General features: G+C 37.9%; 1 protein-coding gene across 5 annotated transcripts in view; it reads right to left on the reverse strand.

The window, feature by feature from the left end:
• Window positions 1-25,494, reverse strand: part of TMTC2 (transmembrane O-mannosyltransferase targeting cadherins 2) — a 261,093-nt gene that overhangs the window by 98,957 nt on the left and 136,642 nt on the right. For all 5 annotated transcript variants that reach the window (XR_009743616.1, XR_009743617.1, XM_061454672.1 and 2 more), the window contains exon 3: window positions 7,968-8,793. Coding sequence is in view for 3 of the 5 variants with exons in the window: in XM_061454672.1 (XP_061310656.1) it covers window positions 7,968-8,793 (826 nt within the window). In the remaining 2 variants the exon portion in view is untranslated. The remainder of the gene's footprint in view (window positions 1-7,967; window positions 8,794-25,494) is intronic.

Below are 25,494 nucleotides of genomic sequence, written 5' to 3' on the forward strand. Positions count from 1 at the left end.
TACAAAGGAAGGGTATTGGAAATATTAATAAAATACTTGCATTTATCTATCTACACTGGAATTTTACAGTGCCAAGAGAAGTATAAAGAAGCATGTGTATAAATTACTGTCCTGTCCACATTAAAGGTTAACTTCTCTACAAGATTTATGTGATGGGACCTTAGTGTGTACCAGTATGAAACCCATTACAGACAGTAAAATGAAGACATGTAGTCCATGGTGAAAATCATCATGTAAAGGAAAAATTTTTGCAGTTGATATATTTTCAAAAAAAAAAAAAAAGAAAGTAAAATAATGAAACAACTGGATGACTGACTAATACATTTAAACAGACATGCTCACCTTGACAACCAACCCAGGTAATCTCATTTTCCTCTAATTGATAGTAACTCTTTCCCAATAAAAAAAAACAGGCTGGTTTCAAAGTACCCACAAATATGGACTGAAGGCCTGACTTTTAATCAAACCGAACAATAAAATCTGTCATTTTCTGGCAAAGAAAATACCAAATTTAATCCATTTCACTCGATATGCTACAAAACCCCCATCTTGCCAAAGATAATCCCTCCTTGACCAGGGTGGGGTTTTTTTTGCACTGTAGTTTTTAGCATAGATTGAGTTTGTTGAATGATTTTGCAGAGCACCTTAGTGAAGGCAGGGGAAGAAATAACAGTCTGATGAGTCCATGTCTCAAAACAGAGTAATAGAGTCCATGTCTCAAAATTGTTTATTTATTTAAATTCTTATCATACGCAAAGGGGAAAATAAAGTCTAGCTAGTCATTAATAACAGATTCTCTTCCTATCCCCCTGCTATTTAGTATTCACAGATAAGGGATGCTGTTGGACAACACTCAAGAAAAAAAATAAAAAATTACTATTCTTGTTTCCAGTCCTTTATATATGTAAAGGAAGCATATCAGGCTTTCTGGTATCCTGCTGAAGGAGAAGCAGATATCCCACAGTGACTTGGATTTCAGAGGAAACTACAGCACTATTGAAGAACTGAAAGAAAGTACACTGTCACTGGAGAATAAATTTAGATTTTAAACTGAAGTGCAAACCACTTTCCTTCAGCTCTCAAACATATTTAGCATAGCCAAACTGTTTTACTGAGGCTGGGATGACTGTGGCATGTTCAACTGCTTCAGATAACTACGGCCATTTCCCAAACTTACTAATGGCCATTCCTTTTACACTATCTCATAATTCAGGGCAACAATAACACCCATTTAGAGATCCCGACACTACTTTCAGAAAGTAGTATTTTTATTTATCTTTCAAACAATTCTATGCAGTTCACCTACCAGTTGAGCTTTCTCTTTTAAAGCTGTTATGAGCGGCAGGCAGATAGAAAGCATTTCCTATTTATTTCAAGAATTCTGAAGCATTCTGTACAACATTTATCCTTAAAATTCTTTCATTATTATAATTATAACCTTTTAATTTTTATTTATATAGGATCATTTCATTATTGGGAGTTTCCTCATACAGTAGGCTGTGATAAGGGTTATTACAGACACTGACAGAAGGTATACTACCTTTACAGTAATTTCTTTTTAAAAACATAGCCAAACTTAAGTTACTGATCAAACTTGAAAATAGTAATAGAAGTCAAGGAAATTTTCCATGCAACCTATAGTCAAAGGATTAAGTGCCAGAAAGTTCTGGTAAACGTGCTGGGAAAATTGACAGTTGATGCTATGTTTCTCTGACAATTACTTCTAAAAGAGTTGACTAAAAAATATGCCAAGAATCACCATAATGGCTATGTATCTTGATATTATTTAGCAACTAGCTTATTAGGGGTATTATACTGTCATAAATGTGGAGACGTTGTAATAAAATAATGAATCACCAAAATTTTTAAGAAGTGATCCAAAGTCTACAGCAGAGGGAAAAATCGAGATTAAAGTGGCTTGTTCAAAGGCTAAAGAAGAGTTCATTAGCAAGATAGAAACAAAGGCGTGTATATCCAATTACAGCAGCTATGCTCGCAGCACTTACATTTCTTAACAGTGATCATACGAAAAACTTTCATGCATGATTATTAGCAGATTTTATACTTCTAAAATTTGCTGGATTATGGCAATCTGTGCACTGAAATTACTTTCCCTTTTCAGTCTTGTTTTTCAAAATCAGCATTTTGTATTTACTGCAGTGTCATTTGAGTCAGACTTTTACCACTTTAAGAGTGATTTTATTATTATTGAAGTGACATAAACCAAAGGAGCAAGAAATAATTACTGTGCAGTGTGATATTTTGGGCTATTGGCTAAAAGATGAGTTGGAGTTTTACTGTCAAGTTGCATATAAGAAAAAGAATTTATGCACCAAATCACTGAAATGCAATTACAAAGACACCAAGTATTTTTAAATGCCAGTGTGATATTTGTTAAAATACACACTACTCAGGATGCATAAAAAAGTGTGATTAACAAGTTGTGTGCCAGAGCAGTAGCTATTGAATACAAAGCTCTAAAGGCATTATAAAAGAGCCAAGCTTCTTATCAGCATAATCTAAGCTTTTAATAATAAGTATATTTGAAGAATGCCATACCTTCAAATATTTCTTCTCCTTTTGTCTCCAGTCATCACTAGTGATATGAAAATATTAATCATCATGGAAAATACTGGTCTATTGCACTCTTTTTGTTTGAGGGAAATATGGCTTCTTTACTTAGTTTACTACACGGTATTACAACTGCTTTTCCTCACTACACTATTAGCTATTTTCATTGTCTGCTGAAGAACAGACCTCTTACTGACAGCTGCAGTTAGCAAGAAATCATTTTCTAAAAGTCGATAAGAATAACAGTAGAAAGCTGTCAAATCAGATTGAAACAGCTTCTAGTATTTACTTCTACCCAAGTGTACAGAACTAGAGCATACAATCTCTACAATGACAGGCATGGATTTTTTCTTTTCTTTCCTTTTTTTTAATCAGAGGAACAACTCTTGGGTTAGGACAAACCTGGGTGCTTTTTTAACAATAACAAATTATGCAAATGGAACAATATTAACTCACATGATTGTTTCCCCTTGCTCTACGTTTATAATTAAAATAATTTGTATAGCAAATACATTTGCTTGCTGCATCAGAGTAATGGTAAAAGAGGAAATTAACACTACAAAGTATTCAACATAAGTAAAAAAATTAAATTTGGTGTTTTAAAAAATATTTTTTGAAAAAGAGTATTTTTTTCAGTTCAGAGAGGGGGAAAAAAAGAAAGAAATAAAGAAAAGAAAGGTAATTGTCCGTGAAGTTCCAGGGAATAAAATTGATCAACTCTAAATGCTATGCCAAAGATGCCAAACCCCCCCGGAGACTGTTCTTTAAACATTCTACAGGCACAAACATTGCAGAATGATGCAGTAAGATCTTACAACCCTGCTGCAAAGCTAAAAAAAACCCCGATGTGAACAGGGAAAAGCAACATTGTGGTCCAGAAGAGTATTTCAGTGTTAGAATATATTCTAAAAATATTAAGCAAAATTGAATTATTCACACCCAAGGGAACCTGGCAATAGGAGCAAGGGTGGAAAGATAGAAGGAAAGCAACTTTCAATATTCATATGGAACAACTTACATATTCTTCTCTGTCAACACCATGTCTTGGTCTTATTGCTGCCCACTGAGAACAACATGGTAATTGAGATATGAAACAAGACACTAAGAATAGGATTTTTAACTTCAGGAAAGATCTGAAGCACATATTCCAGTCCTACTGACCTGTCCAAGATATGAACATATGACATCTCATTAATACTAATTTGTGATGGAACAAGGACAAACACCCAAGCAACATGCAGAACTGATTTTGAAGCCACAAGCTGCAAGGCCAACTTAAGTCAGTGCCACATGTGAGACAGGCCTTACCAGACTAGGTGCAGTGCCACAATAATGTAGCAATACTGCTTTTGGAACCAGCCTAGTATCTGTTTCTTGCTGTACAATCCATTGCAAAAGCCACATATATAAACTCAGCAGGATTTGAATGCACGGTTAAAAATAAGCAACTACTTGGTGTGGTGTGGTATTTCCAGGAAGGATCTTCAAAGCTTACTTACAAATGTCACGGCAACCACCAGGAGACTAAAATTATGATCAAGCAACTAATGGCTCTGCAGCACTCCAACAATCTATGCCTTGCTCTCTTACATTCTACTTCTTTAATTAGTGTCTCTAACAGTACAACATAATATATATCATAATACATCATAATGAATATCTTTGATGTTCAGATGTTGACTGCAAGGTACAAAATGGCCTGGAGGAAAAGATAAGGCTTTTTGAAGCCTGCTTTTGGTAATACAGAGAAAATTAGAGACAAAAAGGCATAATAAGAACAATTATTTTGTGCGTCATTGTGATTTTATAATAAACATGAGGTAATCATCACCACAGAATGACTCTCAGTCTAACTGAAAAAGACAAGACAGCTACCACCAATTTATAACTTCTTTGTTTACATTTTGGGAGGCTTTCTTCACTATAGAAGAACAATCAAATAATGGGAGCTGGTTTATATCAGTGGGCTGCTCATTAAGTTGAAGGCAGCACAGAGAAATTCTTGTGCCTTTCCCTCCCTAGTGTCAAAACATGTACATGGCCACTTCAGGATCCATAAACTACGTTAATCAATCTTGCCTATTTTTCCTTCAAGTGCTGACAGACTGTAAAAAGGCAATGCTCAGATCACTTTAAAGATATCTGAAATACTAGTCATAACCAAAAGACCAGAACAAGCCCAGAAAGAGATGGAGTCAAGGCATCCTAGGTCCTCACTATGACTCCACCAGGCAAGGGCCATTATCTTCCTGCCACACAGAAAGCCAGATATGAAAGCTGGCATGTGCACAGTGGCTCAGAGGTGGCATCACCACCTTCTTTCTCACTTGACTCTCCTGCAGTGTATTTTGGCATTTTGAGAAAGGTGAGCCATGCATTATGCTTTTGAGTATTTTTTCCACATTTCAGTGATTGACAAGAGCAGCCTGTAGAAATGTAAATTGCAGAAAGGCTGTGATTGCCTATGGGGTTAGGGGCTTTCTCACTTGAGGCAAAACACTATTTCTCTGCCTTTCTTCTTCTTGAGGGAGCCAGAAGAAAGAGCTGGCAAGGTACTTATTGCCCATATCTTCACTGAGGATTGAAGACGAAGAAGCCTCTGAACAAATCTGCCTGAAAGTCCCATAGCAGCAGAAAAGATTATATTCATACACCTACTACAGCACAGAGGACCTGATTATAAACCATCACCATGTGAGACAACTCCATTTCCAAAGCAGTTCAGCCACATTAGTTCATAAATGCACCTGTGCTAATAGCTTGCCTCTCAAATGACCTTATTAGTACAACACATCAGCTCAATGTTATCACACAGCATCCAGCCACAGAGCGGCTTTCATCCTGCTAGGCCAGAATACAGATGGATCTGGAACAAAACACTCAGCTCCTTGCTTTAGCAAAGCTGGTCCTCACAGATATCCACTTCTTTATTGGTCCGCATATGGGGAATTTTTGAAGAGATTCCCTCTTTGCTTTTTAGCCGAGGACTAAAGCAGCTCTTGTTCAGAAGCTCTTTGCAGAAGAAGAAAGGAAAAGTGTTACGGAAAATGATCCCACCACTCAAAAATGATCAGAAGTAAGAAAATACTCATGAGGAGAAAGGGCTGCAAGTTGAGAAAAAGAGAAATGAGGAGTGGCAGCTTCTTCTTAGCAGACTAGAAGGAAGGAAAACACTTTCTCTCTGCTGTCTAAGCAGTCCATTGTCTCACTGTTTGAATAGCCTATTTATCACTAGCATTCATAAAACTAAAAAAAAAAAAAAAAAAGAGGCAAACAAAAATAAATTGTTTTTCCTACGTCAACCTCATTTAATTACTGAAGAGTAGTTTGAATTGTTCATCTCCTAATGCCTCGGTGGATTGGCAGCCAGTCCAGACCAGTCAGGCTTGCCTGATCGTATAAGAAATAGAAAATAAAATTAGCATAGTCAAAGCCAGGGATAATCTTGAAAGTATTCACAATAATGAATAGAGCTAGGTGACAGGTCACTTTAGCTGGGAGTTTCTGGTACCCAGCCTTGTTACAACGTGTGTGGGCTAGTAAATATTCAGCAGAACTTCAACAGGATATTTTAAGGAGATTTACAGCCAGCTCAGTCATGTCTATATCACCACACTGACATGCTGTCTTTGCTTTTGCGTATCTTACAAGAAACTTAATGTCAGCTTATATGGTGAGAAACCAGGCAATCATATATACATAAGTCTGCGCATACTGAGATGTGTATGACGAAAATAGCTCGCCTTGTCTCCGGGGAGCATAGTACCCAGCAGTTTAATTTCCAGACAACATCACAGCCAAACCTACTATTGGACAAAACCTAGAATTTTATTTTTTTAATCACAAAAACTGGATTAAAGCAAGCAGAAAACTATCAATACAGTCTGCGATATCTTGGGATCCCCACCAAAAATGGAACATACTTAACTATTTAATCAAATGTGCACACACTCTTTTCTTTCTAAAGAAAGACAGCGTTTTAATGCAAGCTTTACAATGTCACTAAACTGGTAAGTCTCACAGCATCATATCACCACTCTGGTGCGCTGTCTTGCTGTTCACTTACTTCACTTCTTGCCCTCCTGCACTAGTTTTGAAAAAAGTAAAAGAAATGGGATGGGCTTGTTCACAGTTAACAAAAAGTCACTGCAGCAACAAGTTTAATAATTTTACCTAGGGAGACAAAGTATATGAAGAAGAGTTACAAAAGCAGACTGACAATTGACAAGCCACTATAATGCTGCTTTGCAAGGCATCTTATCTGTCAAATCTAGTTTTTCACTCTCTATCAGCTTTAGGTAACACCTGCATTTGCCTCATAGTAACACAGCTTTTAGACTATGGCATGATATAACTGTCTAACCAAGAAACACACCTCTGTCAGTGGATGACTTTGCACTTCTGGGCTTCTGAGCACAGAACTTGAAAAACTCAAGTGCAACATGATCAAAGGCGGTCAGATTTTTCTTTCACAGACAGACAAAGCAATCAAGTGATCCCTTCTCACTTCTTATGAATTGTGAATAATGAAAGCTTAGTCAATGCCTACACAGCACTCACAGGTGGTATTTTAACCATTCTCATATAAACCTGTTTGTGTGCCAAGAGCAGTACAGGCAGCATGTAGTTCAGGATCCCAGCTGGATCTGCCATATATGCTGAAACCACAGCTAAACATTGTTGCTGATGCCTGAACTAGAGGGTTTACTGTGTGTTTGGAAGTGCTTACACTAGCTGTAGCTCTATTTCATTATGGTATAGATACAACCAAGAGAAGTAGCTGGGAAACAAATAGCTGACATTTATACATTAACAGGAAGGCCTAAGTATTTGACAGTAACTCTTTACAGTACCTGCATGCAGGAAGAAATACAGTAATTTCCTAGGGTGAATAATATGACCTCATTTCCTCATTTTTATCATGTAGTATTGACGTTATTTGCATCATATGAAATAAAAAAAAAAAACACAAGCTCACTGATGGTGTCCTTTACTATTTTATATATTTCCTAGTCATAGAGAACAGAACATTCGGTGAACATATGAAAAAACTTCATCAGCATGATAGGTACCAGATTCCAGATGGAAAATTAGCACGGTGGGTAGGATCTTTAATACTAATAATGCATCTTTAATTCCAAAACACAGAACTAAGATAATGAAAAAGAAAGTATCGTCTTACCTTAGGGTCTCATTTTCTCCACGTTAACGCAAAACCTGTAACACCCTATCAAAACATACTCCTGCTTTTTTTCATTTTTTACTAATGTATGTACTACTGCAACTTAAAAGGACATTTCCTAGCATATCCTCTTTAGATATAGCTGATAAATTCAGACAATTCAAAGGCAAAGACAGGAATAAATAAAGCATTGACCATAAAAAGCAGAATTTACCTTTAGCAGGGTTTACTTTTATCCCTGACCTATACAGCATCTCCTCATTCTGCCAGTCCCCATTCCTGACAACAGTCTTGAGTCCATAGAAAACAATTAATGCAGCAGTGGAACAAAAAACCAAGTTCTTCAGAAAACGCTTTTGGGCTTTGACATAAAGGGCCCTGACACCTACTGTAACCAGCAGGCAGAAGCCCATACTAGGAACATACAGCACACGCTCTGCTATTACAAAGCCAACGTAGAAAAATAGGTTTGTGGCAGGAACAAAGGGCACTATTAACAAAGACAGAGACAGAATGACAATGTTCTCAGTTGAAGGAAGTGGCAGTTTCTGCATTTCGAGCTTTTTTACACCATTCTCTTGTTTTGATGCAAAGCTTGACTTCACCTCCAGTGTCTTGTACTCTATGTCTGAGTGGCAGCTATGCCCATTAGCATTCTGCTTGCCGTTCATTACAGTTTTCCCATTGCATTCTCTCTCATTGCTGGAACCCTTCAAGCTAAAGTAGGCAAGGAGGAGAAGTCCAGCATAGAAGGCCACAGCGTGTAGATTCCTCCAGTCGCTGACTGCTTTCAGAAGAGGCACAGCATCCATAGACCAGTCAAAGCTGAGGGTATCTGGACATAGCAACAGCCAGAGGTTCTTTGTTGGCAGGTAAAAGAAGGTCAGCGTACGTGTGAGAAAACTGTCCGAGTCAGCTGCTGGATTGTCAGAATTGGAAAAACTTGGGGGCTTGTTGCCCATCCAGTATAAGCGGACACCCAGCAGTGCAGTGCCCCACGAGGTCAATAAACCAATGCTGAAGAGGGTCAAATTCTTTCTCTGGGGAACAAAAAAAACAAATATAATCATCAACATAAATCAACAGCAGGTGTTGAATTCTGTAAATTCTGAACAAAAGGAACTGAGAAATGTAGAATACAACTTTTTTATTTTTTTTTAATGGAAACAAGCACTATAGATCTCAGTCACTTGACATTTGAATAACAAAATATTGGGGTATGCTGTTGACCACAGACCAATGAACAAGCCTTTTCACTTAAGCTCTGTCAAGCCTGTATCAGTCAAGCCTTTGGAGATCTTAGGGCTCTCAGTCCTTGCTTAAGATTTAGTTGTGCAACCCTTTGAAAAATCTTTATTTTAGAGGAATTTATGGAATATTACGATGACTGCAGCAAAAACTCCCAAATCCGTTCTTTGTTCCTGACTGTGACCAAAACGCCAGTTTGTCTTAACTAGATTTAAAGTTCCAGTTCCATTTTCTCTACATAAAGTGCATCCTAACGTATTCTATCTGAAAACTAAGTAACTTTCCAAGACTGCAAGAGACGAAAACAGATTCCATGCTTAGGTCTTCCAGCTCCTACTTACTAACTACAGTGATCATTTGGAGCATTCAGATCTGCCTCCTATTGAAAGCCCCACTTAATTTTGCATCTCACAGCCAAACAATATGTTTGTTGTTTTTTTTTTCTTCAAGCACACCATACCAAATAAGCGCTCTAAAACCTTTCACAACTTCATACCTATCTAAATAACATTTTGTGAAGCATGCAGCTGCCTCCACCTCCCCATGTCATCATGCTAGCAACTTGAAGAACCTCCCCTTATTTATGGAATAACTCAACATTTGCCATCTGGAACTGCTTGTTAGGTTCCCCCCTGCTGCATCCGAAAGCACTTACTTATTCAAATGCTTTCAGAAACATACCACTTCTGCCTAAATGAGAATCAGGAAGCAAGATTTTCTCACCTATTTCTATGACTGATGAGCCTAAGTTCTGCTCTCAATTACATGGGCACCCTAAAAGAAAGCTGTTTTGAATTACTCTCTCTTTGCAGAAGAATCTGTAAATGCTAAAATACGTGCATTTTTGTATTTTAATTTCTTAGATGCCTTTTGTAACAAAACTCTTTGCCAAATAGTGCCAGATACAACATAAGCATTTTGATAATCTTTCTCCCCATTATTACAAAGAATCATTTGTCAAACGTTTTTCCTTTTATTAGGTCTGTTTCTTCCATGTCACACTACGCATTCATGGGATGGTTATTCATGTTTCCTCAATCATTCAGAAGCAGGACTTCACACTGGAATTATCTTATTTCTTTCAGTTTATTTTCTCCTTTGTAGGGACACTCTCCCTGGATATGAAATGGAGATGCTAGTGCTTCTCCATTTTAGGTCAATTACTAATAGTTTCCTACCATCAGGCTACTGATGTTCCAGTAACAAGATGTGGTCTAATCATAATTTATCTATTTATCTCATGAAGAAATTTCTGTACAGTTTCTCTTTGTGAAGTTTAAAATACTTAATCAGTTAGACTAATTAATTCAATTTTGATGCAATATGGAAGAATTCAATGGAGGCATTAGTAGGGAACAAAGAAATTTATAACAAGAATATTTATGTACTTGTATCAGAGCCATCTAAAAAGGCCTAAGTCCACATATTTCATTTACCATATTAATTCTGGTTTGATTTATTAGCTTTCGTATATTTCTATATCCTGAAAAATTAACTATTTTCTGGTAATAAATCAGTCAAAACCCACATCTACAATTTATAATGAATGTATTCCCTGGAAAGCCTATTGTAACAACTTATTTTTATTTGTAAGCTGGATAATACTTGACAACTCATCTCAGATACTTTTCATCCCTACCTGCCAGGACAGTTTAAATGCTTTTAATGATCTGATACTGTGTAAATGGGTTATCACTTAAAATCCCAATTAAGTTTATATTTGAAACAAAAAGATTATTCAGAGTTTATGGAATTACATGCACACGTTCCCAGTAAAACCTCTGTTCCTGGTTCAACTTGTCCTTTCATTCCTAGCAGATTTTGCTATGTGGAAATTTTTCTGCCCACCCCTCTGGCACAATTATTTTCAAACTCGTTTCCTTCAAACATGCACATAAACAACTGACAAATGTTAAATGTGACCTTTTTCGCTCTTTTTATAGACCCTTCTACAGTCTCTTAAGAGGAGACTGTTTATGCAGAAAGAGGCTGGGAAGTGGAAGATGGGTTTGTGCGTTTGTTTGTTTTAATTAGAAATTCAGAGCAGGTCTTTGATGGAAGGCTATACACCACTTGAAAGATTATGACATCCTGAATACTAACAAGAAAAATATGATTATCAACAGATAAGAAGTGAGCTTTCACGGATTGTTTTGATTGCTGTTATTTTGTTAATACTTACTTAACAATAGAAAAAATTCTCTCTTTCCAAAAGGTTTAACTTTTCAATTAAATGCTGAGAAAGTTCACAGTACAAAGTTCTTTGACAAGACCATACTAGAGCAAATATGCTATTCCTCAAGGATAATAGCGAAACCTGCTAAAAGCTTTCAGATCTTTTTTGTACATCACAAAACAATAACAATGAAAAGTTTGCCTTTTGCTCCCCGCCCTAGAAATGCAAACAATCTCAGCGCTAATCCGTCCTCACGGCTGGTGCAACTAATTGCAGCCTCCCTTTTAAGCTTAAATTTAAGATCAGTAAGGTCTAGATCATTACACTTCTTTGGCTCTACAAAGAGCACAACTTAACAATATGCAGTATTGCATTTCATGCTTTAACAAAACATTTTTATGATTTTAGTTTTTTTGGGTATGGTTTTGTTGGTTTGTTGGTTTTTTTTTTTTTTATTTATTTTGATGGCTTGGCTTCGTGAGTGAAGATTTGGGAAGGGCTTTAACCACGCTTACTACAAGCACGAAGACCAAGGGCAAGTGGGATATGAAAATCTGGTTGAAAAGAAGGGTGTTTAGGCAATCAGGAAGTGGCTGACCAGGACTGTCATCTCCTGAGCGATCTTGAGCTACCCATGCGCTGGTCTGCCCGCATGCAAGGTTGGATCTGCAGCTACCCATGCACCTTGTTACCTACTGTTTCGACCCTTGCCTGTTCATACAGACAAGTGAGAGTGAGCCCTTCCAGCCTGTGCACTGGATTTTTCAGGTGAGGAGCAGCATGCGCAGAACTGGCCCCATGCTTTACACCTGAGGTTTAACTGCCACGGCCTAGCGAGCTAGGACGGTGACAGCAAAGTCCTCAGGTCGTAGGTTTTGTAAGAGTGTCCTTCTCTTAGATGGAAGACCACACAAGGCTAGATGAGCTCCATCTGCCCATGTTTGAAGGTAGGAGTTTTCCTTCTCCTATGAGGAAGGCTTGTCTTCGCTAACGAAGATTCGGGAAGACCTTCACCCACGCATTCTGAACAAGACTGTCATCTCCTGGGTCAATCACAAGTGACTGATGACACAGTAGCACAACAAGCGTCTAGGCGGGATACTCAGAGGCATTCGGTCATAAGCCCGTAGATGGTAGCCTCACGCCAGTGGCTCCTCAGCCAAGCACACGCACCAGGGGTCTGAACCTGCAGTTCCTCTCGTACTGAGCAGGATTACTATTGCAGCAACACATCATCAGTAGGGTAAAATTACACCAGTGTCAAATGACGTATCTAAGCATCCACTCATGGATGTAGGTGGTTTTCTACACCAGCATATGGATTTATCATGCTGTAAACTAGTTAACAGTAGTTAACTAACAAAAGAGCTCTGGTGGATTCTTTAGCTTAAATAACTGACTAAAGGGATGGAGTGCAAATATCCTCTTGTTGCCTCAGACACAAATGACTTGCATCCTTCCCCAGAAACAACTTTAGACATAGATCTCCTCAAAAGCCAGTAGCTTCACATCATCTTAAAATTAACTACCCGTTAACTGCAGCTACTGATAACCTATGTAACACTGACATGCCATTGTGAATTTTCATATTTCAGAAGAGATCCTCTGAACTCAGTCTAAAACCAAGACTAAAACTGGGCCTAATGCTTAAAATTCTGTCTCAAACATTTGAAGTAGGATGGGTTTTTTTCCCCTTTCTTCCCCTCTCTCAACATTCATGACTTTTGCACAGCTTTTATCTCTCTGTAGTAATACAGCCTGAGATACTTAGAAAAGTTTAGTTCACATTTTGGGTTTGCTTTCTTCCAGGCTTTGTATAACAAACCAAAGGAAAAAGAAGAATGGTTACAGCAATTTACTAAAGCTAAATAATGTAACAGTTCCCCAGTAGACTTTTTCCTTCAAATAAAGGGCTTTCAAAATGAACGCTGCTCAGACAAGCACTTTCACTAGCAACTCTTCCTCTAAGCCTCCTGATAGCCTGTTCTCCTCTGACTGTGTACATTTAGTGTAGCCCAGCAGCAGGAAGAGATCCTCTGTAATGCTTGGCAGAAAGGATTTGGATTACTATACTCATGAGTCCTAATCCAGCCCATCTGCCATATGTTTTGACACCCCCATAAATCCTCTAACCTTTCATAAGTAGTCATTTTCATCTGGGGAAAAAAAACTGAGCACTGATTTAGATCAGATTTAACATCTCTCCTGCCTCCTAACAGTCAAGTACCACCAAAGCAATTTTAGTATTTGTGACTGCAGAAACCTTTTTCATCTTTTTACCAAAATGCATCTGTATGACCCACCCACACTGTACATTTCCCTTGCATTAAATCCTAACTCCTCACTCCATTACACTGCTCTTAAATAAGGCACTTCAGCAGATTTCTTGATCAGGCAGCCCCTGCCAAGGCTCAGTCATCACCTAAGCAGTATCCAAAGCATTTTCAAGACACTATTCTTTTAACTTAATGTCATCCATTTCACAAAGCAGCATTAAATACAGTACATTGCCAAGACACTCCAGATATCAAAATCTTTGAGGCTAACCACATACAAAATGTTATTTTTAGAACTCAGGAAATGCAGAAAAGAAAGTAGGCATCATCCACACGAGTTTCTTTTCCAACTTAGAGCTCCTTGAAAATATGTTGGCTTGAAAACTGGGACTTCCCAAAGCAGTAAAATGCTACCAAATCACTAGACTGACAGTACCTTGTTTCCATGGTAGGTAGATGCTCCTGGATTACAGCTCAGCTGAGTTTGAGCTGAACTAGAATTCAAAATATATCTCCACCAGCGACAAAGCTATTTGCACAACCCCTGCTGGTTTTAGTACTGAGCTGCAAATGGCCTCTACCACTCCCTTTCCACTTGCCCAGTTTGCTCCTGCTCGCATGACCCACTAATTGAGATTCACTTATTTACACTGGTGATGCAACAGCCGGCCCGAAGGTCTGCTCTGCCTCTGAGTTGTAACTCTGCCTATAGCTTATCCAATGTTGTGACCATCTGTACATATTTAATGACATTTACTTCTAGTGGTATTAACCCACAGAATTCTCCTCAACAAGTCAATGCATTCATAAAACAGATGAAGATTATGTGTACATATTTTTACTGTATTTAGCAAGTACCACAAGCTAAGCAGTCCTTATTCCTGTTGACCTGACTTTCTAAAATTTAAATTGACTTATAAATACTGACATTTAGAATTACTCAAAGTCTGCCTCTAAAATACTTAATACTTTAATATGTATCTTAAAATCAATCAAACAAACAAAAAAATCAACACTAAAACAGATAAAAAAATCCCATTAGTGTCTCAGCTGAAAAAATAGTTTTAAGGACTACAGGAGGAAACATAAATTGCATGAAGAACAGAAACTCTATGAATGACTGCAGAAACTGTAGAACAGCAGAAATGACTACATTAGCCTGATAAATCTGTGTTCATGATCAGTGCAACAGAGAAGGCTCTCTCTGAAGATAAGTCTACACAGCCAAATGCAGTGTGACAATGCTAGGTGATGCTAGGGATATCTACCCAGGGTTAATCCATGTATCTGCAGAAGCAAGAATTTAACAGAGGAGGTTAAAAGCCCAGTGGGACCCAAAGATATTCCTGAACTGCCAAACTGCTCAGGAATTCTGTCCAGCACTACTGATATCACTGCACAGGCAGATACGTAGTCCAGCAGTCACACCTTCATTTCATTAACAAGTACTGTCTCATTTGAGAGGCTCTGTGGTGAAGGAAAGGCGCTGCACTTTCTGCACCAGCTAAAATGCTGATAGCTCACTGAATATGCAAGTATGTAGGAAGGCAGAATTTGAACTCAAAATTATATTGAAAAAAACAGAAATATGCAGTAAAATAAACACATTTAAAAGGCAGGGGCAACTCTCATTGCTTAAAGCTACACAAATATGAGACATAGAAGGAGCAGTTGGCTTATCTTCAGAGAAGCATCAGGGATTATCATAGATCACAATCAACTCTTTTAAACCACTGCTAAAGAGGTAAACAAACACCATACTGAGACTACAAATGAAAGCACACCCTTCAAGATATATGAAGTAATTCTTCCTCTCTTGTCAATACTAATAAATCCTAACAGTGTCTGGTTCCAGCACAGAACTTGCAGAAATAAATTGAGGAACTGGATAGACAAAATGATAGATCAATTTATTTAAGTTCACAGAGAACCAAGGGAAAATTCCAGATGTGTAAAACAGCACCAATTTGCCTCTGCTGCATGGTCTAGATAGTAGGACAGTCTCCTAGATGAGGCTTACTTGCTGTAAAGACAGGCTGTCCTCTTGATTAACACGCACACCTGAAGAGTACTCAAGGCTGAGGCCCATCATGTCTCCTCCACCATATTAAGTAAATCAGGCCTGACAATGCTTTTGAACTACTCATCCTGTAGAAAGTGTTGGCAACTCACTAAAGCCCTACTCATTTGGACTGATGGATATACATTTTTTCTTCTAAGGGAAGTTTGTTCTGCTCTTCTCTACAACATACAGGCATGGTTGAGAAAAAAAAAAAAGCAGCAAAGTGGCACTTAAAAGCACATACTGCAATCCTACCTATAAAACCTACCACCAAAGTTATTATGGCACATTTCATGTTTCCTAAACCCATAAGATGGCAATGAAGGCAAATTAAAGCTGAAGAGCTAATTTAATATACAGTGGGAGAAAAATATACATTATAAGAATGTAAATAGACACATACTTTTTAACTGGCTAATGAAAATAGAAATGGATTTTACCAACAAAAATGTCATTTAATCCCAGATTAATCCTCTGGCAATGATTAAGCAACTTTATCAATCTAGCAGAAGGAAGTAATCAATAATCAATTTCTGTACATAGGTTAAATAGCAACTTGTCTCTAGTTTTGACATTACAACCTATCTAGGAGAAATAGAAATACATCAGCTGGAAGCCCACTGAGCTACAAAAGTCAGTTTATACAGTGAATAACAAACAGCATCTTGTGTGGTTATTTTTCATTTTCCCTTTGCAAACTACAAAACGGAGGCATTTTATTTTATTTGTGCCTTTCATATACAGCAAAAGAACAAATAGCAAAGTTATATTGAAATTATACTCATAACAAAGAAAATATATTACAAATTTGAATCCTTGATTGTAATTCTTCCAGTAAAGCCTAAAAACCTACATTTTCAAAGAGAAACACAGATAACATTGAAAGTCCCTGTGAAATGCAGAACCTGCTCATAAACTCAGAAGGCACTGTAAATTATCAAGAAAGATTCATTTAAGATCATACAAATAGTCATTTATTAACCTTGGGGAAAAAAAAAAAAAGAGTATTTAAAGCTGGGTTTGGTGCAGGCATTTTATTTTCAGATCTACTGGTTCTACTCAGAACCTGTTTGTATGGTAAACTAAACAGAAGCTATGTTGTGACTTCCAAAAAAAGTGCCTCCCCTTTTCTATGCCCACCTATGAAATATATTTATGAGGTGGTACAAAAGGACGGTCAAAAGACACTCAAAAGTACTGCAGCTGTTATGCTTGAAGTCAGTATCTTGAGAAGTCGGAATAAATTTCACCATATCAACCACTTACCAGTCATTTATTTCTGATGTAGTGATTATTATATGTAACAGCCTAAAGGATGCTTTCTGTGGTCTGAATGCAATCTCTGTATAATGTCTACATATTCTATGCTGCACTAGCATCACATTTCAAACAATGGGAACCACAAGGAACTGGAGAAGCTAAAGACAATGCTGCAATGACTATCAGTCTCAGCCTTCACAAAAAATTATTTACAGTGAGAACTATACACCTCTGAGATTCAAAGTCACTGCCAACAGTAGACGAAAGCTAATTCAAAGAGAATGCTTAAAGTAAGTCACCACCATTGATGAAAAGCTTGGATTCCAAGTATATTGACAGGGATTGGCCTTATACTCCTAGTCAAAACAAACAGCCTGAAGCACATCTGCATGTTCTGCACTAAAGCTAATGGAAAATAAGCAGGTGACTGGTGACAGCCAACATGACTGTAGTGATAGGACAAGGGGGAATGGCTTTAAACTGAGGGAGGGTAGACTTAGATTACATAGCAAGAAAAGAATTTTTTACTGTGAGGGGGTGAGGCACTGGCACAGGTTGCCCAGAGAAGCTGTGGCTGCCCCATCCCTGGCAGTGTTCAAGGCCAGGTTGGATGGGATCTGGAGCAACCTGGTCTAGTGGAAGGTGTTCCTGCCCACGGCAAGGGGATTGGAACTACATGATCGCTAAGGTACGTTCCAACCCAAACCATTCTATGATTGATTCTATACTTGCCTCCTTTGTCATCTAGTCTAGTCTTATCTTCCATGTAGACAACCAGAGAGCTATGAAGCATAGTCAATGAAATTCTGGAGATAAATACATGGATGCTTAAAGAGTATGACACTGGGGGGGGAACTCAACAACTTGTCAAAGAAATTAAATTAACAAATTTTGTAAGACCTGACCAGCAAGTATTGCAATCTCAGAGGAGCAAGACTGGGAAAATAACGTATTAATAACAATTTCATTTGTTCCTCTTTTCCATTAGATCACATTAGTTTCTTCTAAAATTGGTTATGCTCAAAGACTAATTTGGAGAAAATAGAGTTTGCTATGTCCTACGTTAGTTATCAGAATTTTTTTTTAATTAATTCAATTTTAATTAATTAATTTAATTAATTCCCTATTGAATATACTAAATACAAATGGGTACAAATAACTGTTAGAAAATTAGTAGAGACACCAAATTAAACTTTTTGCAGCAAATAGCACTGGCTGGCTACATAAGTAATCACTACCCAGTGATAGCAAAGTGTTGCAAAAATGTCACAGGAATTAACAGAAATGTACAACTATAAAAATATTTAGTTAATAACAGAAACCTCATTTCAGTAGAAAAGCTCCTCAAAAGCATATTTGACAATTAGAATAGAATACCTTGAATAGGATGTGCTCTACCTTGATTCCCTACACATAAAATATGAAGAAAATGATAATAAAAAAGTGCTATTTTTTCTAACCTGAGTTTAGATACCTTTTTAATGGGTACTCAAAAGGATACTGAAGCACAGCCTTTTTCAAAACACAAACTGCATTACTAGTGTCTGACTCAGAGACAGAGTTAAAGGTAAAGCAATTACTGACCTCTGTAATACAAAATCAAATCCTTAATAATCCAGATAAAAAGAGATGAAAAATGGTGAAGCAGAACAGAGACGACAAAACTTACTTCATGTCATGTGATTTTATTGCTCTCCATTAAGATAATGTGAAGAAATTAGGCAGTTTGCAGTCTCCAGTGAAACAACAGCAAGATATTCTCAACCAAACTATTAGGGGGGGGACTTAAAAGAGTTTGGTTTTTTTTCTGGTACTGCAAAAGGCATGCTGAAGCCCCTTAACTGATTACATTAAACTTACTTGAAAGCCTGCACAGTTGTTTTTTTTAGCTTAAAATAAGGTCTTTAATATTCCAGCTCGGAAATGATCTGTGGTCAAATCAGCCTAGCTGTAAGACAATCCAGCTTCTCTGAAGGAAATGAAAAATCATGTATTATCTTAGAAGAAACCAAGAAACTTATTTGTTGATAAATACATTCAGTACCATTATCAAAACATTTGTTTTAAGTAAGTTTCTCAGGTTTTGGACAAAACAAAAGCAGCAGAAATAAAAATGGTGCAAACCGAAACCATTTGCCTGCACATACTCATCCATATTCAGACACACATATACACAGACCCTTCCTTAGCAATTGCTGGTTTGTAGGTCTAATGCATTGCAAATATGTTTTGGGCATCAAGGAAGTAAATGCAACCACTTTTCCTTAGCATGGCTACAGTGCAAACAGCCAGCCATTATGAAATTCATTCCAGTCTCATTAACGAGTGAAGTTCGGAAGCACAGCATTTTGGAGCCATAAAGAGAGGATTTATAATGAGATTTCACTCAGTGGGAAGGCCAAAGTACAGCAGTTCTCTCTCCAAGTTATCATAATAGAAAGCTATTTAATGAGTGTGGGATTTCTTCAAGAATTCAAAAAAGGCAGGATTTGGAAGAGGATGTGTTATATTATGCAGACACCCACATCACTGAACATTTCTGCTACAGTAAAACCATCAAAATAAAAATCCTCAAAGTTATTCCTATTTTGAGCTTTCAAATGTAAAACACAGATTTGTAGAGATTAGCAGATAGACACAATTCAGTGTTTAAAATGTTAGCAAGGTTTAGTGAACTAAACTAGGTTTCCTAAGGTCATGCACTCCATAGTGCAAACAAGAAAAAAATTGTGCCCTGAAGCAAGACACTGCCTTGCAACAACAAAAGAACAGTGATAACTTTCCTCAACAAATTCTGCAGATGCCTGTGGCAGTATTGGTGACTCAAATTCAATTACACACAAACGTGTGTCCTCCCCTTAATCCAAGTCCAGATCAAAGCTACATCCAGCACCCAATAACAATTTAAAAATAAATACATTTCACTAACACATATGCCATAATCTGCATGCACAAGATGGGGACATATGGGCTTTGCATGCTAGAAATTAATCACCTAACTTTCAGATTACATTATTGAGTTTGCCAATGAAGGATGGTAGTGGGAAGGTGAGGTAACACTGGAGCAGAGTATGCTAGAATTCTTAACATCAAAACACAGGTGCAACTGCCACAAGTCATATTTATTTTTCCAACTAGCAAATTTAGACTGTGGCTCCGTCACAATATGAGACTCTAGACAGTAATGATGCTTTAGAAAGTTTTTATTTTCTGTTGTTTCCAGGGTGATCAGTTCTTTGCACAAAGTGATATTGTGTCAGCCAGAGGAACAGGTATGAGGGTGGAAAGCTGAAGGAAGCACTGCAACTTTGTTAAGCCATGACTGCTACCAAAGACACCTATCAAACCACAACTTCAAGAGTATTGCTAGGGAGCTGCACCACAGACAGCACTACAGACAGCAGTAACCTCTTTCACCATGCAATCTGGAATTTTTCTTCTAAAAATGCTTCTGTTGCACATAGATTCAACTTAAGTATCAGCTTTCAATGACTTTATTTTTATCTTTCTTCACCCTGAATTCCTTTTATTGTTTGCTTCTCCCAAATACCACACTGAATTACACAATAATGCCTTTAGAAATGGTGGTGTCCACCTTTTTGCCTAGAGTCTTGTAAAATCTAACCTGATCCAGTACTGCATCCTGGGAAGAACAATATTCATAGAATCACAGAACAGTTTGGGTTGGATGGGACTTTAAAGATGATTTAGTTCAAGCCTCCTGCAAAGAGCAGGGACATATTCAACTAGATCAGGTTGCTCAGAACCCCATCCAGCCTGATCTTGAATGTTTCCAGGGATCCAGAGATATCTATCACCTCTCTGGGCAACTTGTTCCAGTGTTTCAGTAAAAAACTTCTTCTTTATATCTAGTCTGAATCTACCCTCTTTCAGTTTAAAACCATTACCTGTGTTCTATATCAACAGGTCCTGCTAAAAAGTTTTCCGCATCTTTCTTGTAAGTCTTCTGTAGGTAATGAAATGCTGCAATAAGATCTCTCTGGTGCCTTCAGTTCTCCAGGCTGAACAACCTCAGCTCTCTCAGCCTTTGCTCACAGGAGAGGTGCCCCAGCCCTCTGAGCTTTTTTGTGGCCCTCCTCTGGACTTGCTCCAACAGGTCCATGTCTTTACTGTACTGAGACTCCAGAGCTAGATACAATACACCAGGTGAAGTCTCACCAGAGTGGAGTAGAAGAACAGAATAACCTCCCTCGACCTGCTGATCACACTGTCCTTGATGCAGCACAGCATACTGTTGGCTTTCTGGGCTGCAAGTGCACATTGCTGGGTCATGTCCAGCATTTCACCCGCAAGTACCCCTCAAGTCCTTTGCCATAGGGCTGCTCTCAAGCCCTTCATCCCCTTTGCCTGTATTGATACTGAGGGTTGCCAGATCGAGGTGCAGGACCTTGCACTTGGCCTTGTTGAACCTCATGAGGTTCACGTGGGCCCACTTCTCAAGCTTACTCAGGTCCCTCTGAATGGCATCCCATCACATATTGTCTACCACTTACTCTTCCAGAATTTTATCATTTAAATATTCAGGCAAACACAGAGCAAGTCCAGCTAAACTGGGGTTGTAGCCTTTGGCTGATCACAATTTCAGCTACCACTCTACTACAAAGACATTAATTTGAAAGAATTAATCCGTTTTGAACCATCATCAGTTACCTTGTTTGCCAGAATCTCATTAAGAGAAAAGACAAAAAACTTATAGTTCTTACATGAGTGAGTAGAGGTATGACGGGAGAGACAGCATCATTCATTAGACCAATCAGCTTAGCTAGAAAAACATACATTTTATAACAGGAAAAAACAGTCCAAAACCAGACAGCTAGTCTGATAAAAGATACTACCCCCTTCCAATAAAGTTTGTTATATTTTTACTCTCACAATGACAATTATACATGTCCTGCTTGCTATTAAAGAAGAAAAAAGCCTAGATAAATGAAGGCAATTTTTGCCATGAAAAAGTCTCTTCATCATTCCACAGGTTTCAGCTCAAGTGTGCAAAGCAGAAATGAGGCTTTTAATACAATACAACTGGAAAGACATGAAGAATATGCTCTCTTCTTAATACATAGCACTTCTAATAAATTCTTACAGGAATGGGGAAAAAAATCCCAGAATTCCCTTTCCTTTAAAAGAAAATAATGTTAAACGGGGAAATTTTAGAAAACTGGCTTTCCATTAGTGAGAGGCAGATATGGGGTAAAAAACTATAAATAACATGGGAATAGAAGGAAATCTTACAAGAGAAAACAATAAAAGAAACGAAGATCATAAACCAAGAGAAGGAAGGAGCAACACCACAGACATAAACGAGAACAGTAAAAGGTTAAAATAAGAAGACAGTCAAGATTTTATTCTTTCCCAAAGAGACTGGTATGAATCGAAAAATAATGGGGGGTGGAGTGGAAGGATGCACAAAGATCTTCAAAAGTAGAACTATTCAAAATAAATCACAAAGTAAAGGAAAACAAACCAAAATAAATCTGAACATTTGAAAAAAAACAGAAAGACAACTTCCTTGGCTTGAGAAACTCTTCCGCGACCCCACTTCTTTCTGTTTTACCCCTTCTCCCTGTCTGAATTTGCAAATATCTGCTGTCAGAATGGTCGTCAGCAATTGCAGTTTGGTTTGGTCTCAGGCTTTTAAAATAGACACAAATTCTCCCTGTCCTGGGTGGGTACAACAGTATATATATACTGCTGTTCTACCCTGTGTGGGTATATCAATACTTAACATGATGAGAACCTAGTGCCAGCTCTGCAGCCAGTTCCTCTCTACCTACTAAGCTGTAAACCTGTGAGGTCACCAAAAGAGCAGTTTCAGAGGAGACTATAGGAGATACAGGGGTATAATAAAAAGTAAGTCTTCAGGAAGACTACTACAGTTTATACTAAAATGCCAAGCCCCTTAGCCAACAGTGCATAATATATATACACACACATATATAATTATATTTCTATACATACCTCCCTCTGTGGGTGAGGCAGATGCTGTGCCACATACATCCTTTGACATGTCAAGGGTTTATATTCTGTTCTTTTTTTTCCAGTTGCCTAATGACGACATAACTAATTTCCATGTAATGAATTCCAAACTTCCTTTTCCACATAGAATTCTGGCTCAGGAATAATCATCATGGCAGGCTCCCGGGATTTTTTACAATTATGCATCCTGAGATGTCAGAAAGGGACCAACCATACTCAATTGATTTTCAAGACAGCAGCTAGGCCGCAAAGAAGTCAGAAGTTGTTAATCATTTACGTACTTCTCAACTTTGCCAATCAATGCAGCAAATACACTTCTTCACCTTGCTTAGAGAAAAAAAATGAGGATAACCTTTAAAGACCAGGAGTACTCACACATTATGGATTTATCTGGCTAGCAATATTCATTTCAGTAATGAAAAATTTGACTGAAATGCCTAATGTTTTTAAATTACATACCTCCAAGTTTTATTAAAATTCCTTTTTATCTGCACAAGAACATAAAAACCATTAACTAAAATACATGCAGGGACAGAAATGACAACTGCTAAATTTTTCAGGAGTCATCTGAAAGGACATTGACATTTTTCCAGTTATTAAATATTACATCTTCCACAATTCATATATCTAAGTAGGAACTGATCTGTAAAGACTAGACTGTAGTGACATTTGTACTTCTCTGAAACAAACTGTTTTAGTATTGCTGCATTGTTTGTCTGAGGTGATTTCTGAGATTAATGTTTCTTATATTAAAATGCTGAAAACTATGAAAATGATAAAAACTTCACAATGCTGAAAACTCCAGTGACTCCATTTTTAATCACTTACCAGCTTGGAAGCATCAGAATCTTAAATGGAAGTGAAATGCTTTAAAGCATGGACTCCACAGAAACCAGCACTCTGGGTGGAAGCTATGTCTAGGCTAGTCTCCAAGTTCCTTAGAAATCTTCCTTCAGTCTCAGTTTCACAAATGGAAGAATTAAGCAGTTGGACCTCTTTTTAGAAGACAATGTCTTTTCCTTTCTTTTGCTCAGTGACTTTCCAGAACCATGGAAATGCCTTCCTTTTAAAGAGAAAACTATAATTTCCACATATCAGTCTGTATTTGTTATGTGTAACAGATCCCAGACTATACAGATATTCTCTTCCTAAGACTGACATTTTCTTTTCTCCAAGTTGAGCGATTCTGCATGCAATGCAATGAGTCAGTTCTCAGTTGACAACAACGAGCCTGAGTAAGTATGACTTGAGTGTTGTTCTGGAGGTGACCTGAGCTCTGGTATCTCATCGAGGAAGTATTTAATTTAGTATCTATTTGAGCACATACACATTGATCAGAGCTCACAGTGTGTACAGTGTGCTAGCACACAAATTGGATAAAGCACTCTGAAATCCTGACAGCACAAAAGTAAATGGGGGTGGTATATGCAGACCTGGATAACCTTTATAAGCACTCTGTCCATAAACTTGTCAGTGTATGCCTAAAAGCAGCTGCTTAAGGACGTAAGGATGGTGTCTAGGGACCCTGCTCAACTGAAGGTGACAGATGAACCTGAAGACAGATGAATCTGAAGACCCACCTTCTGGACTTTGGCAATGTGATGGTTTAGAATCAGCTGTGCCCCTACCTCCTTCTCTGAATCTTGACCCAAGCGTTTGTGTGAAAGGTTTACATACTTTCCACATACTACAAGTATAAATGAAGAGAAGTTTAAACCAACAGCTAAATTATGAAGCACACCTCCTACTTCCTGCAACAGACCTTGCTCGGACAAGAACATTAACACCTGGGGATAACCTCACTCCTGTCAAACCCACAGTCAGCCTTTGAGTCTTATCACAGAAATAACTCAAAGGATAGAAAACCCAGTTCATATTAATTTTTGTTATTTGCTTTCTGGAATCCCAGATTAAAAAGGTTTACATTCTTAAGCTCTGGCCAAAACCATAAGGACTATTCATATTGGTTTGGTTGGGTTTTTTTTTTTCCTGTGAAAGCTGAGATTCTCACTGGGTCAGATGTTACAAGTGTATAATTCATTGCTCACAGTTTACAGTATGTGTATATTTTGTTAAAGGGCTGTGGCTTGTCAGAAAAGCACTGGGTTGACTGCTTGTCTTACCAGGCAGCTACGCACTAGTTCAAGCGGAATGTTGGGAAGGAGGAGGGAGTTCTCAGAAAGCACCAAACTGAGAAATGCTGCAGTGCAGGAGAAACAGGGATAACTATGGGAAGCCATGAGCCATGAGGATGAGAACAAGAGGCTTGAGGAAAGTAGGGAACCAGGTCTCAGAGACAACAGGCAGATTTTTCTAGAGACCTATGGGACACCGCAGTGATCTATCTAAACAAGGAAAAAATAAGACGCCTCATTCTTGCAAGGACAAAACCTGCTTTCAAACACAACTATCTGAGTATACAACACCCACCAAATCTGTTCTCTTTTATGAAATTCGGTGTTATTTTAATAATTACATTTAAAAAAAAATAAAGTTTTAAAAATTATTGGTGTATTCTCTTTAAAAAAAAAGGCCAGAGAGGACATATCTCAGAGCTCTGAAATGGCTTCACTGGCCTAAGAATTAAGGCTTAAAATGCTGAGAAAACTGACGCAAAAGTTGAAACTGCATCAGGAGCCTTCTTGAAAGTACTGTCAATAAATTATACTTTGCTTATGGAGCTTCACCTTTGCTCTAAAAATTGTCACAGATTCTGACAGAA

This window comes from Pezoporus flaviventris, unplaced genomic scaffold (assembly GCF_033815535.1).
Source record: "Pezoporus flaviventris isolate CSIRO_AGI_PZ_B2104156 unplaced genomic scaffold, CSIRO_AGI_Pfla_v1 ptg000016l, whole genome shotgun sequence".
NCBI lineage: Eukaryota > Metazoa > Chordata > Aves > Psittaciformes > Psittacidae > Pezoporus > Pezoporus flaviventris.